This window comes from Paramormyrops kingsleyae, chromosome 11 (genome assembly GCF_048594095.1).
Source record: "Paramormyrops kingsleyae isolate MSU_618 chromosome 11, PKINGS_0.4, whole genome shotgun sequence".
Classification (NCBI taxonomy): Eukaryota; Metazoa; Chordata; class Actinopteri; order Osteoglossiformes; family Mormyridae; genus Paramormyrops; species Paramormyrops kingsleyae.
The window spans coordinates 27,904,717-27,918,035 of record NC_132807.1 but is presented as its reverse complement, the minus strand read 5'-3'; the positions used below and the strand labels follow the sequence as shown (position 1 = coordinate 27,918,035).

General features: G+C 43.5%; 1 protein-coding gene across 3 annotated transcripts; it reads left to right on the top strand.

Moving 5' to 3' along the window:
• Positions 1-833: 833 nt before the first annotated feature.
• On the top strand, positions 834-12,145 carry dpep2 (dipeptidase 2). 3 transcript variants are annotated; one of them, XM_023790319.2, is made up of 11 exons: positions 834-1,043; positions 1,251-1,495; positions 1,765-1,891; positions 4,944-5,073; positions 5,874-6,015; positions 6,461-6,530; positions 6,648-6,824; positions 7,209-7,293; positions 7,408-7,483; positions 7,614-7,749; positions 10,946-12,145. In XM_023790319.2, the coding sequence occupies exons 2-11, from the start codon at positions 1,368-1,370 to the stop codon at positions 11,162-11,164; spliced, it is 1,290 nt and encodes a 429-aa protein (XP_023646087.1). In that variant the 5' UTR covers positions 834-1,043; positions 1,251-1,367; the 3' UTR covers positions 11,165-12,145. The 3 variants fall into 3 exon arrangements, with proteins under 3 accessions (XP_023646087.1, XP_023646089.1, XP_023646088.1); XM_023790321.2 differs by lacking the exon at positions 1,251-1,495; XM_023790320.2 differs by lacking the exons at positions 834-1,043; positions 1,251-1,495 and adding an exon at positions 1,521-1,666.
• The last annotated feature ends 1,174 nt before the right edge of the window (positions 12,146-13,319 follow it).

Sequence of the window (13,319 nt, the reverse complement as noted above, 5' to 3'; positions counted from 1 at the left end):
TACTGAACATGACTATCTCTGTCTCACATCAGCCTAAGTGAAATCCATGCGCCTAGCGATTTCAGCTTTTCAAACGCATTAGTCCGCTTAAATTAGCTTGAAACTGTATTTAACGACAACAACGAGAAACTTTGGCTTCACAAACCACTGTGGGTGGGATACTACAAGTCATTGTTTAGACGAAGTTCAGTTTAATTAAACCACCGTAATATTACCTTTTTCATCAGTGCTTCCTGTTTTCTTCCAGTTTGTATTAGGGTTTAATGTCATATATCATTCGGCCTTTATGATGTTACTTTTTAGGAATAAAACAATTTTAAGCATAACATTACTACTGTCAGTGGGTAGCCTGTCAACATGTAGCCTACTTGATATTGTTTTGGAATAACTATTATACAACAAAAAGATTTTGTTATGAAACAGAACATTATCCTCTGCACTTAGGCTATTCAATTAAAAACTTAAAACGGACATTAAAAACCAAAATAGATTAGATACAGTGTTGCCAATGTTGATACTATTAGGAAGACACGCACACGTACGTAATTCTATTAATCAATGAATTTTAACCTTAATGTGTAATTTTTCTTGACAACACGAATCATAATGACGAAAGATGTATAGAATAAGAATCTTTACATAAAAGATGTTGATATCTTATCCACATTACCTTTAGTAAGGCACACAGTGCATATACCACACTAACCACAGATACGTATGTGTTTATAAAAACGCGCTTGCAGGAATAGGTTCAATATGAGTAACCCTGACGCAGACCTGCTGCAGCGTTCCTTTTGGACTATCGATCCTTTATGAATGTCATGAGCACCTAGTGATCTCGGGATCCAGGAAGAGCTTATAGACACGCCTCCGAATGCTCACTGCGCCAGACCCCTGCAAGAGCCACTGTCAAATCAGCTTTCCTTTTTCAGAGCGTCTTTTTGAGTAACATTTTAGGTGCCAGACATTACTGTCAACTAAGTTTACCAAGGGTATTTACTACATTTCTTATGTCCTTATAGAACAACAACTTCAAAATCAAGGTAAGACATAATATATAGCAACGCAACCTCGGGGATGCAAAACTGTGTATGAAGTGGATGAAAAACAGTGTACGTGCTATACTTTGTATTTCTTGCACAAATGCTTTTTTTGAGCACTGCACTCAAAGTTCAAAGCGTCGCTTAAACGCCAGAACGACGTTTATCGACATTACTGAATTTGTATATTTTACCTTTCATTCAACTCAGGAATCATTTCTCCAGCACACATGAAAGAAACAGACGTCGGTTAAATTCTATACGGGGCGAGGTATCTGAAGCCGGTCACATCTGTAAAAAAGGGGGATTTATCGTACGTCGGGAACTATGTCACCCCGGACATCCTGCAAAATTGGATGGACGGTGTTTTTTTACACTTTCATCGGATTGGCGTCAGGGTCCGGCCCGATACATAGAGCACTGCGACTGATGAGAGAATATCCACTTATTGACGGGTAAGTGCTTTTATACCGGCACAAACTGGGAATGCCTACACTGGGATGTGACAGGCTGAACCGAAAGCGGAGCTGCCCTTTGACGCCAGTCAGCAAGAAGAGACGCGTTATGAATAGTGTGTTGACGAAGAAGTGCTGGGACAAAGAAAAACAGCTGTCTTACTTACAGTAGTAATTTTGACTTTTTTTACTTGACAGAAAGTTTACATCGTATGTTGGGTTGGAAAAACTGTGTCTTTTTGATATATTTGTTTACGTTACCTTTACAGACACAACGACCTTGCTCTGCAGTTAAGAATCCTTCATAATAACAGATTGAACCAAATCGACCTACACAATATTAGCAATGTTGCCACAGATATAAATCGTCTGAAAGAAGGACACATCGGAACACAGGTAATTCATTGCAGAAAAATATGGCCTATATCCATTCTCGTTTATTGTATAACCTAGTAGGATATTTTGAATGTATTTTAAATATTGTAACATATCGAAAACAACAAATGCAGCATTAAAAGCACGTTAATTAGGCTTACGGTCAAAGTGGGACCTGGAAGTAGTTGGTTTGGCCTGACAAATATAATTGCCTTTAGCAAGAACACGTGACTCCTACTGTACCTGTAAGCGAGCCTCACCCGTTACTTACCGGTGTTTGTTAGGAAGGGAATTATTATGTGTGGATGAATAGATACAGCTGTTCTTGTAACATCGTGTGGGAGAATTCTGTGCTTTAGACTCATTCCACAGCTGGTAGGAATGCAGTGCTTAGCTCTTCAGAAGCGGCTGAATAATATCTGACAGATTCTGAAATTTAGTATAGTAGACGAGGAAGTGGTTTGCAATAATGGTAATTAAATGAAGGCAAAAAGAGGCCAAGTGGACTTAAAGTGTGGCATCAGTGACTTTTGGATTTTAGCCTGTGGGTTTTGTTTTGAATATTTTCTTTATGTGCCGTGTTGCTGTTTGTGTGGAAAATGGTACCAGATGTGAACGCAGGGGTGGGGCTGCCTCTTGGGGGGTGGAGGAATGTCTGGCAGATTTGGGTAATTCAGGTAATTCAAGTCCAGAGAGTAAAAGTCCAGACCAAGATTTTGTTTCAACCAACCAGTTGAATACTCAGTAATTGTGACTCTCTAAGCTCAACTGGTTGGTCGAAACAAAATCTTGGTCTGGATTTTTACTCTCTGGACCTGAATTACCCAACTCTGATGACTGTGGTAAAGTTTTATTTACATGGTGTCTTCTTTTGTAACATTCTGCTTGTTTAATTCTCTGGCCAAGGGGTACCTCCCACCATATGGAATATCATTCCAAGGTGATTGGGTTGATTATGGATTTGATAGTGTGATTCTCACGGTTACAGTGTGATGTCACCAGCTTTGAATTAGAACCTTGAATTGATTTGTTATGGGTGCTTTTCCTTGGGTTGTTTTTTAAGTTTAGTTTTGCTGGGCCAGCCCTTAAATAAGTACGTATGATAATTTTCCATTTTTATGCATCTCTGATGCATATGTGAGATCCTCATTTGGTTTGTTTATGGCCTGCTGTATAAATAAATATCACTATAAACTTTGTTTGGGATCCTTGTCTGGAGTGTAAGGGATTTTCTCACCTCTCTAAAATTTGGAGTGCTGTTGTTTCCCTGCTAGGTGTGTAAGTGGCGATGCAGCCATGAAAGGCTACATGAACATTTTTATGAGAATTTCCATCCAATCAGTGTTTGTTTGGAGTAGACTTCAAAGAATTGTGAGGAAGACAATAAAGTTAGTCGTATTTAATATATGTCAGCATGAAGCCATTATTTTTCTTAGTAAATATTTTCAATGTGAGTTCACAGATTCCAGGTTCCAGAATACACCTGGCTTCAAATAGCACACAGCAACTCTAGGGAAAGGGCCAGAAAAACTATCAAAAAATAGAGTCCCATTTTTTACCATTGCTTGTCACTGGGACCGTACCCTGAAGGGTCTGCCGATTGTGGCTTAGCTGCAGGTAAATGTACCTTTTAGCCTAATTTAAAGTGCAGAAATGGACATTCCCAAGGTACAAACAACATTAATCTACCCCCAAAGGTACAAAAGTGTTCCTCATAGTCCATTTCTGTATCTTAAAAGGTACATTTACATTTCTCCAGTAAGTTGCATACAATGGGTGGATTTTACCTTGCTACCAAAGTGAACCAATGGAGCGGGAGAATTGTGTTTGTTATACGTTTCAGCTTAGTTTGTTGATGTTTCATGACCAATCAGGCCTTAGAAGGCCTGGTAGTTATGTTTTATCTACTGGTTGCTCTGTGTGCCGGGGGTGACTTGGTACCAAGCGCCAGAGTGTGATGGGAGCGCTTTGCTGAACTTGCTGGAGACAGCCTCGGCTTCTAGACTCTACATGAGATATGTATATAGATATTAATTATATGACATTGAATCAGTGTTAATGTTTGATTAATGATTAACACATTGACGTATTGTCTCTGAATCACTGAAAATACATGGTTACCATATGATTAGTATGATTAACATAAGTATGATTAACATGATACGATCAATTGCATATAACATATTATATATTGACTACTACTATTCTATTAAGCTATAACTCTTTGTGCACCAGTTGGGGTGGCTTCGAGTCTCTTCCTGCAATGGTTTCTCCCCCCCTTTGCTCCACTGTCTGCCCCTCCAAGGTCCGAGCTTCTGCGGAGCCAACTGCAGGCAGCTATCACAAAGCGAGGTCACACAGTATTCAAAACAATCTCTTCTGGCCTAAGGCCTAAGACATAACAGACCCAATATGCCTCCCCTCCCGGGCCTACTAATGTCCAATTTTACTTCCACACATTCCCAAGGTACAAACAACATTAATCTACCCCCAAAGGTACAAAAATGTTCCTCATAGTCCATTTCTGTATCTTAAAAGGTACATTTACACTTGAGGGTACAGCCACAGTGACAAGCAAATTTACAAATTGGTGCTCTTTTTTCTGAACGTGTATAATGAGGAGATTTTCCTTGACTAGACAGTAAATTTTGTAAACTTGAATTTTGATCACAAGCAAGAAAGGCAAAATATTCTGCCATGAATATGCTGCTACAATCTATTTTGACTTCATGGTGTGATTGTGAGGCCCCCATGTGTTTTCACGCTGTAGCTCATGCAGTCTGCTCTCGGCAGATGTTTTCATGCTGTAGCTCATGCAGTCTGCTCTCGGCAGATGTTTTCACGCTGTAGCTCATGCAGTCTGCTCCTGGCAGATGTTTTCACGCTGTAGATCATGCAGTCTGCTCTCGGCAGATGTTTTCACGCTGTAGCTCATGCAGTCTGCTCTCGGCAGATGTTTTCATGCTGTAGATCATGCAGTCTGCTCTCGGCAGATGTTTTCACGCTGTAGCTCATGCAGTCTGCTCTCGGCAGATGTTTTCATGCTGTAGCTCATGCAGTCTGCTCTCGGCAGGTGTTTTCTGCCTATGTCATGTGCACCGCCCAGGAGAAGGATGCGGTCAGACTCACCATGGAGCAGATTGACGTGATCCACCGCATGTGCAGCGAGTATCCTGAGCTCGAGCTGGTCACCTCAGCCCAAGGTATCCCTCGTGTTTCTGTGCCTCAGCGGAATACTGGTGAATTGAGTCAATCAAGTCTTCATGTTGTCCTTTTTTCTTTTTTTAACACGTTATTTATTAGAACCTGCCATATGTTCATGCAAAATAATATTGATTTTAATAGAGTAGTTGTAATGGGGAAAATTCATTAAACCAATCTCAGAATTGAGGGCTGGAATTATTATTTACTTGCACAAAAATGTTCTGAGGGCAGAAACAAAAATGATTGGTTGAGAGACATAACCAGTCACATTGTAGAGGACGTGGGTCCAAGCCGCTAGAGGAGGCAGGACCAACCAATCAGATGTCTTGGTCCCACCTCCTCTAGTTGCTTAGACCCACCTCCTCTACAATGTAATTGGTTATCTCTCTGAACCAATAATTTTTCATTCTGCCCTCAGAACATTTTTGTGGAAGTAAAACTCCCACGAGCAACAGGAAAATTTATGTAATGAGAAGTCTGCAAGCTTCCTTGTAGTTTATCACCCTGATCAAGCTGACAAGAGTACAGAAAGTATTGCATAAATATGCACCACTGCGATGACAGACCACTCTAATGTGAACTTATCTCGTGGATGCATCCTCATTTCTGTCTGTGCATTAGCAAGTTTTCCAAGATTGTGTTATCCAGTTAAACTGCTGTGGTGGGGTGGGTGGGTTAGCTGGCCTCTTGTTCTGTCAAGCTTTAAAGCACTAGGCTGTAGTCAGTGGCATGAATTCCATATGCTCTCCATTGTCCCAGCCACTGCATTGTCTGTCAGTTCCTCATTGACACTCTGCAGGTCTGAGAAACTGCACAAAGATTGCCTGCTTGATAAGCATCGAAGGGGGACATTCCATAGACAGCAGCCTAGCCGCCCTGCGAATGTTCTACCGGCTGGGCGTGAGGTCCATGTCTCTGACGCACACGTGCAACACCCCCTGGTGAGGAAGCGCTGTGTCATTTTGTCCTCAGGCTGGGAAACACACACACACACACACACACAAACAGAGGCTTCCAGTCCAAAGTTGACATGTTTCTGGTTATGTAGAGCTGGAGCTCTTACCAGACTTATGGTACAGTCACATTATGACCATAAGTCACATTAGAGTCATAGGTCTTGTGAATAGTGAATATATTTTTAGAGCATTGTGCAGGCATTTATCCTTTATCCTTTTGTATAGCAGGTTACTGTAACAGTTTGGGCCTGGTTCCTTGCTCCAGGGTCTTTCACAAGGGCCCCTCCTGGGATTTGGTCTCTCCTCTTTCTTTGTCTTCTGAAGGTGTCCACTGAACCACAGTGTAAATATAAAGACAGGCTAACCCTCACATATTAAGGAGGTTCGACTCTTTCCTAGTAAAGCAATTGTGCTTTTTTGTTCAATTCAGGGCAGAATCATCTTCACGCATCTATGAATTTTATCTGAGAAAAAACAATAGCCTAACACATTTTGGAAAGGTAAGACTCCTACTTACACTTGAATGGCTGTAGAAATGTGTTGGTTAACTGATATTAAGTTATATTTCTGAGGGTTATGATGACAGCACAGTGAAACGCATATATCCGGTGTTGCAGGAAGTGGTGTCGGAGATGAATCGGTTGGGGATGATCATCGACCTGTCCCACACCTCCTGGGATACAGCTGAGAATGTTCTGGAAGTCTCCACAGCCCCCGTCATCTTCAGCCACTCATCTGCCTTTGAAGTGTGCCAGCACCTGCGCAACGTTCCCGACTGGCTGCTTGGAATGCTGGTGAGACTGCCCTGACTGATTGTGGACGACTGCGTGGTCGACTGCGTGGACGAATGCGTGGACGACTGCGTGGACGACTGCGTGGACGAATGCGTGGACGAATGCGTGGACGACTGCGTGGACGAATGCGTGGACGACTGCGTGGACGACTGCGTGGACGAATGCGTGGACGAATGCGTGGATGACTGCGTGGACGACTGCGTGGCAAAACTGACTATTTCTGATATTAGACTATATGTATCAATGAGAACAGCAGGCATAATAGTCTTCTAGTCATAATTATTTGACACGGTCCAAGTCTAAGTAAAGAGTTTTATGTCATTTTCATGTATTAACACATGGGGGGGGGGCTTCTAACCACCTGTCCATTACACCTTGTTCCAGAAAGAAAACCATGGGATTATTATGGTCAACATGCACAGTGGGTTTGTGGCCTGTGGTAATAAGGGAAATATCTCCATCGTGGCTGGTGAGAAATATTCTTTTAATTTATAATCAAATTCACATTTGCCCTCTTAGACAGATGAATAAAATTACAAGAGAGAAGTAATATTTCGAGTAATAAGCTTTTTTTTTCTTATAGATCATTTTGATCACATCAGAAAAGTGGCAGGAGCTGAATCAATAGGAATCGGGGGGGATTACGATGGTGCTTCCATGTAAGAATATAGTGTAACATTGTTTAGTATATTAACAATTATCTGTATATTGTGAAATATTTGTTTATTTTTTGGGCGAGTTTCATTTGTATCATGATATATTGATGTTGACAAATATCTCTTCTGGAAGATTCCCTAATGGGTTGGAAGATGTCTCCAAGTATCCTGCCTTGATCCAGGAGCTTCTGCAGAGAAACTGGACCGAGGCTGAGGTGGCTGGGGTCCTGAGACTAAACTTCCTGAGGGTCTTTGAAGAGGTGGAGGAAGTAAGATGTGTACACTGTGATGAGAGAAAGCCACAGACGCAAACTTGGACCAACAAAATTAACAAGGGAACTTCAGTCCTGTTTTAAATCTGTGAAAATCCTGAGCTATACTGTATGTTGGTTTTGCTGATATTTCTGTATCATAACTTTCAATCAATCTTCACTGCAAAACTATCATAGCCTTGGTATCTCATTCATGGTAAATTTCATCAGCACTAATTTAATTTATATATATGCTATGCCTTTCTAACAAACAGCAGCAAACATCCATCCACCTTCCTACCCTGACAGGGTCTCGGGGCCTGTAGCCTATTACAGGTAGCTTTTTCGCTCCCTCCCATCTCCCTGCCAGAGCAAAAATGTGGACTGTCTGGCAGGGAGCAAAAACATGGACCGACTGGAGGTCTCTGAGGACTGGGTTGGGAAACACCGGTATAGAGCATAGAGGTTCTAAGTGGTCCGAGCCCCAAACTCCAGTTAGACAAACTGCATGAAGAGGGAGCATTCAAACATCACGCACAGAGCAGAGGCGGGATTCAAACCCTGAACCCTGGAGGTGTGAGGCAACAGTAATATGGGGCAAACGTGAATACTGGTGACGGATGGAATTTACCATAAATTTTTTTTTTTAAACCAACAGTTTCCATCTGCTAGTGAGAAATGTTCCAGGAAAAAGGTTATTATAGTGATACATAATTGATGACTCTACACTTATCATGAATTATGTATCACTATAATAATCTTTTTCCTAGAACTCTTCTTAATAGCAGATGGAAATGATAATTGACTCTACACACCCAGGTGGGGAATGTCATGGGTGCGATGTGAATTGGGTGGCAGCCAAGGGAGACCCTGGTGGACCAATCCCCGGCTGACTAAACTGGCTTTCACGACATGGAATGTCACCTCTCTGGTGGGGAAGGAGCTTGAGCTTGTGCGTGAGGTTGACAGATACCGGCTAGATATAGTCGGGCTCACCTCAAAACATAGCGTGGGCTCTGGAACCAATCTCCTGGAGAGGGGCTGGATGCTCTTTTCTTCTGGAGTTGCGGCGGGTGAGCGATGCCAGGCGGGGGTGGGGCTACTGGCATGGACGTAATTTCCAGGGGGGTTAGGGGGGTCATGACCCCCCCAATAATCAGATCCAGCCAATATAACCCCCCCAATAATCATGTTTCCCCCGTAATGGGTGGAGACCTCGACCCCCCAATGTTCCAGCCAAAGTTACGCCCTTGGCTACTGGCATTAACATTGAAGTTTACCCTGGTGAACAAGTGGGCTGTCTCCCTGCACCTTCGGGTGGGGGTAGAGATCTCCGGACTCCCCGGTCTGAACACGAATGGTGTTCTGTTGTTGTACTTCTGTGATAATACATGGTTTGTCCATAACGAACACCGTATTCGAGCATAAGGATGTCCATAGGTGGACATGGTACAAAAATTCTCGGGGCTACAGGTCGATGATCGATTTTATAATCGTATCAGCTGATCTGCGGCCTTATGCCTTGGACACTTGGGTGAAGGGAAGGGCAGAGCTGTCAACTGATCACCACCTGGTAGTGAGCTGGCTCAGGTGGCGGGGGAGGAAGCCGGTCAGACCTGGCAGGCCCAAGCGCATAGTGAGGGTCTGCTGGGAACGTCTGGCAGAGGCTCCTGTTCAACAGATCTTCAACTCTCACCTCCGGCAGAACTCCAGCTGTGTACCAGGGGAAGTTGGGGACATTGAGTCTGAATGGACATTGTTCTGGACCTCCATTGTGGAAACGGCCATATGGAGCTGTGGCTGCAGGGTGGATGGTGCCAGTCGTGGCGGTAACCCCCGTACCCGGTGGTGGACACCAGAGGTGAGGGGGGCTGTCAAGCTGAAGAAGGAGGCTTACTGGGAATTATTAGCCCGGGGGTCTCCGGAGGCAGCTGATGGGTACCGGCAGGCCAGGCGGAACGCGGCTCGGGTGGTTGCGGAAGCAAAAACCCGGCATGGGAGGAGTTTGGTGAGGCCATGGAAAGTGACTCTCGGTCGGCCTCAAAAAGGTTCTGGCAAACCGTCTGGAACATCAGGAAGGGGAAGCAGCTCCTGGTTCCTACTGTTTACAGTGGGGAGGGGGTGCTGTTGACCTCACCTGGGGACATCACCCGGAGGTGGAAGGAACTCTTTGAGGACCTCCACAACCCTGCCTCAGATACATCTACACGCACCGCCTTGGAATCATCAGAGGGCACGGGGCCAGAGGGGGCTGGGGCGGACTTGCTCATCGCTGAGGCTGCCAGTATGGTTAAAGAGCTCCTTGGCGGCCGGGCCCCGGGGGTGGACGAGATTCGTCCAGGGTACCTGAAGGCTCTGGATGTTATGGAGGTCAGGGACAGTGCCGCTGGATTGGCAGACCGGGGTGGTGGTCCCCTTATTCAAGAAAGGGGACCGGAGAGTGTGTTCCAACTACAGGGGGATCACACTTCTCAGCCTCCCTGGGAAGGTCTATTCCAGGGTGCTGGAGAGGAGGGTGAGATCGACAGTCGAATCTCAGATTCAGGAGGAACAATGCGGTTTTCGTCCTGGCCGTGGAACACTGGACCAGCTTTATACCCTACTGGAGGGGGCCTGGGAGTTTGCTCATCCAGTCTACATGTGTTTTGTGGACTTAGAGAAGGCTTACGACCGGGTTCCCCGAGGTGCTCTGTGGGGGGTGCTTCGGGAGTATGGGGTTCAGGGCCCGCAACTGCAGGCAATTCGGTCCCTGTATGAACGGAGCAGAAGCTTGGTCCGCATTGACGGTAATAAGTCGGACGTGTTCCCAGTGCGGGTTGAGCTCCGCCAGGGCTGCCCTTTGTCATCGGTCCTGTTTATAATATTTATGGACAGGATTTCTAGGCGCAGTCAGGGTGTTGAGGGTGTCCAGTTCGGTGGCCTCAGGATTGCCTCGCTGCTTTTTGCAGACGATGTCGTCCTGTTGGCTTCATCTTCTGGGGACCACCAGCGAGCTCTGGGGTGGTTCGCAGCCGAGTGCGGAGAGTTGGTAGAGGTGGCTGGGGAGAGGGAGGTCTGGGTATCTCTCTTGCAGTTGCTACCCCCGCAAACCCAGACCCCAGACAAGCGGATGGTGATGGATGGATGGATGGATGGATGGATGGATGACTCAGTATCTCTACATTGTTTTGTCCAATGACCAATAACCTTCTTACTCCCTACTTTGCATTTCCAGGTACGAGACTCATTGAAAAGGATGAGACCGAATGAGGCTGAGATCCCTTTGTCGGAAGCAAACAACCCCTGTCGCCTGATTTTAAAAAGGCCCAAACTAAACCCGGTTACTAACCGGGCTTTTTCTCCAAGTGCCAGTGGTAGTTTGAATATACTTGTTTTGATCTTAGTGATGGTGTTTCACGAGTCCAGTCAGGCTCTTATGTGCTGTGGACTGTGAACCAAAGCTGTGGAGAGCAAAGCAGGCAACCAAGGTTTCCATTTCTCTTTATCTATGTTAATTCTTTTTAAATTATATAACCAGTGACCTATATGGCAGAGGTACCATTATGTCGCAGGAAATGCTTCAGTTTCCTGTAGAGGCATCATGGGGGTCCTCAGTGGGGGTCCTCAGTGGGGGTCTTCAGTGAGAATCATGTTGACCTTGTCCACAGGATAAGTGGGATGTAATGTTTGTAGTACTAGATAAAAATCTACATTTTAAAGCAGCGGTGACCTCCGACAATTTGAAGATTTCTGATCCTCAGCCGAATAGTTTTTGAAGAAGTATATGTCACTTTAACTGTTTGATAATAAGTAACTCAGTTTTTATCTATTTATACAGTATACAGTCATGGCTGTTAGTTTTATAATCCCACACATTGAGCATTTTTGTTTTCACACATTGCAAGTAATGAATTTTGGTAACAGTTTAGAGGCTGCTCCTAAACCTTTAAAACTGTTACTAATCATTTGATAATTTATTAATAGATGATTCACTCTTTAACGAATTAAAAACTGTATTGCGTCATCTGAAATCACGCATGGTATTTACAAAACAAGCTTCTAAATCACTTGCAAATATAAAACAGTGGGTAACTAGACATACCTAAAAGGAGTTATTACTAAACATTTATAAGGTCTTTACTAAACACTGTGCAAGACAGGAGTAGGATGTCTTTGTAAGACATTCTAAAATTTAATTGTAAGTGGATCTTTTCATTTAATAATATATTACTGTATGATTAGTAACAGTTTAATAGTAGTTAAGGAGCAGACTTTAAATTACTTTTAAAATTAATGTATATATATATTTTTTTCATTTACACTGTTGGATTAATATTTTATTGCAAAAATTATGCTTGGTTCATTCCAATTACCAAAATGGATGGAGCTTAACTGTACGGAATGTTTAAATAAATATGTTGCCATATTTATCTAACATGCCCTATAGTAGAATTCTTTCTTTTATTATTTTAAAGTCATGACATTGGGATTTAGAGAGACTCTTTGATTGATGACGGTACGTCTGTATAGAGCAATAGATAGTGTAGCTTCTGTTCATGCTGTAATCTTGCTCTGTAAACATTCACGGTCGCATAGACATGTCACGCTTCCTGATTCACAGAAGAAGCTTGTAATTAGATGTTTGGCCTGTTTTGAACACTTCTTCCTTCACAAATTACGGACTGGCTAAATGCAGCATTACTCTGTGCTTATATATGCAAATAATCACCTCCTGTTTTGTATTTTGTTCTTTCTAAAGTATTTTCCTAAGAATGATGGGAGCGCACACAATAAAGAAATGCTTCTTAATAGATTAAAATATTTTGAAAGATACCCCAATCAATTTGAAACCTAAATACGATGCTGACTGCCAGTTTTATTTAGGAAAGCACAGCCATAGGTGTGGTTTAGTAACTGGAATATAGTTAAACAAAATCCATCCATCCATCCATTTTCTGTACCCGCTTGTCTTATGCAGGATTGCGGGGGTCTGGAGCCTGTCCCAGAGGCTACGGGCACAAAGTAGGGAACAACCCAGGCTGGGGCCCCAACCCATTGCGAGGCACATTCAGAATTCTCCGGTTCACCTTTCTGTCTTTGGGCTGTGGGAGGGGAAACTGGAGTACCAGGGGGAAACTCCACAATGAGACGGACATGCAGCATTCAAATTCCACACACAGGGAGCCTGGAGTGGCGTCTCAAACTCTGGTCCCAGAGGTGTGAGACACAGTGCTAACCGCTGCAACAAAATCATGTTCCATTTTAGATTTATTACCCTGTTCCTTTGAAAAGCCAGATTCTTTCAGTTGTTTCAGTAAGTATTCATCCATAATCACACATTACTGTGATTGGTGACCTGGTGTCTCTGTATGATTAAGGACTAGCATCCGATCCAAGGTGTCCCCTTCCTTGTGTTCTTTGCACCCCGATATATGCTTCATGTTCCCTGTGAACCCGATATTCAATAAGCCTCAATGAAAATGATGGATAAAAACGTAACGTAATAACAACAAGAGATTGTTACCTTTGTTTCCTTTATTGTTTTTTTTTATGTAAATATTCCGTGTAGTGTAGGCTTTCTACAAATACTGTGTGCATATATTTTGACT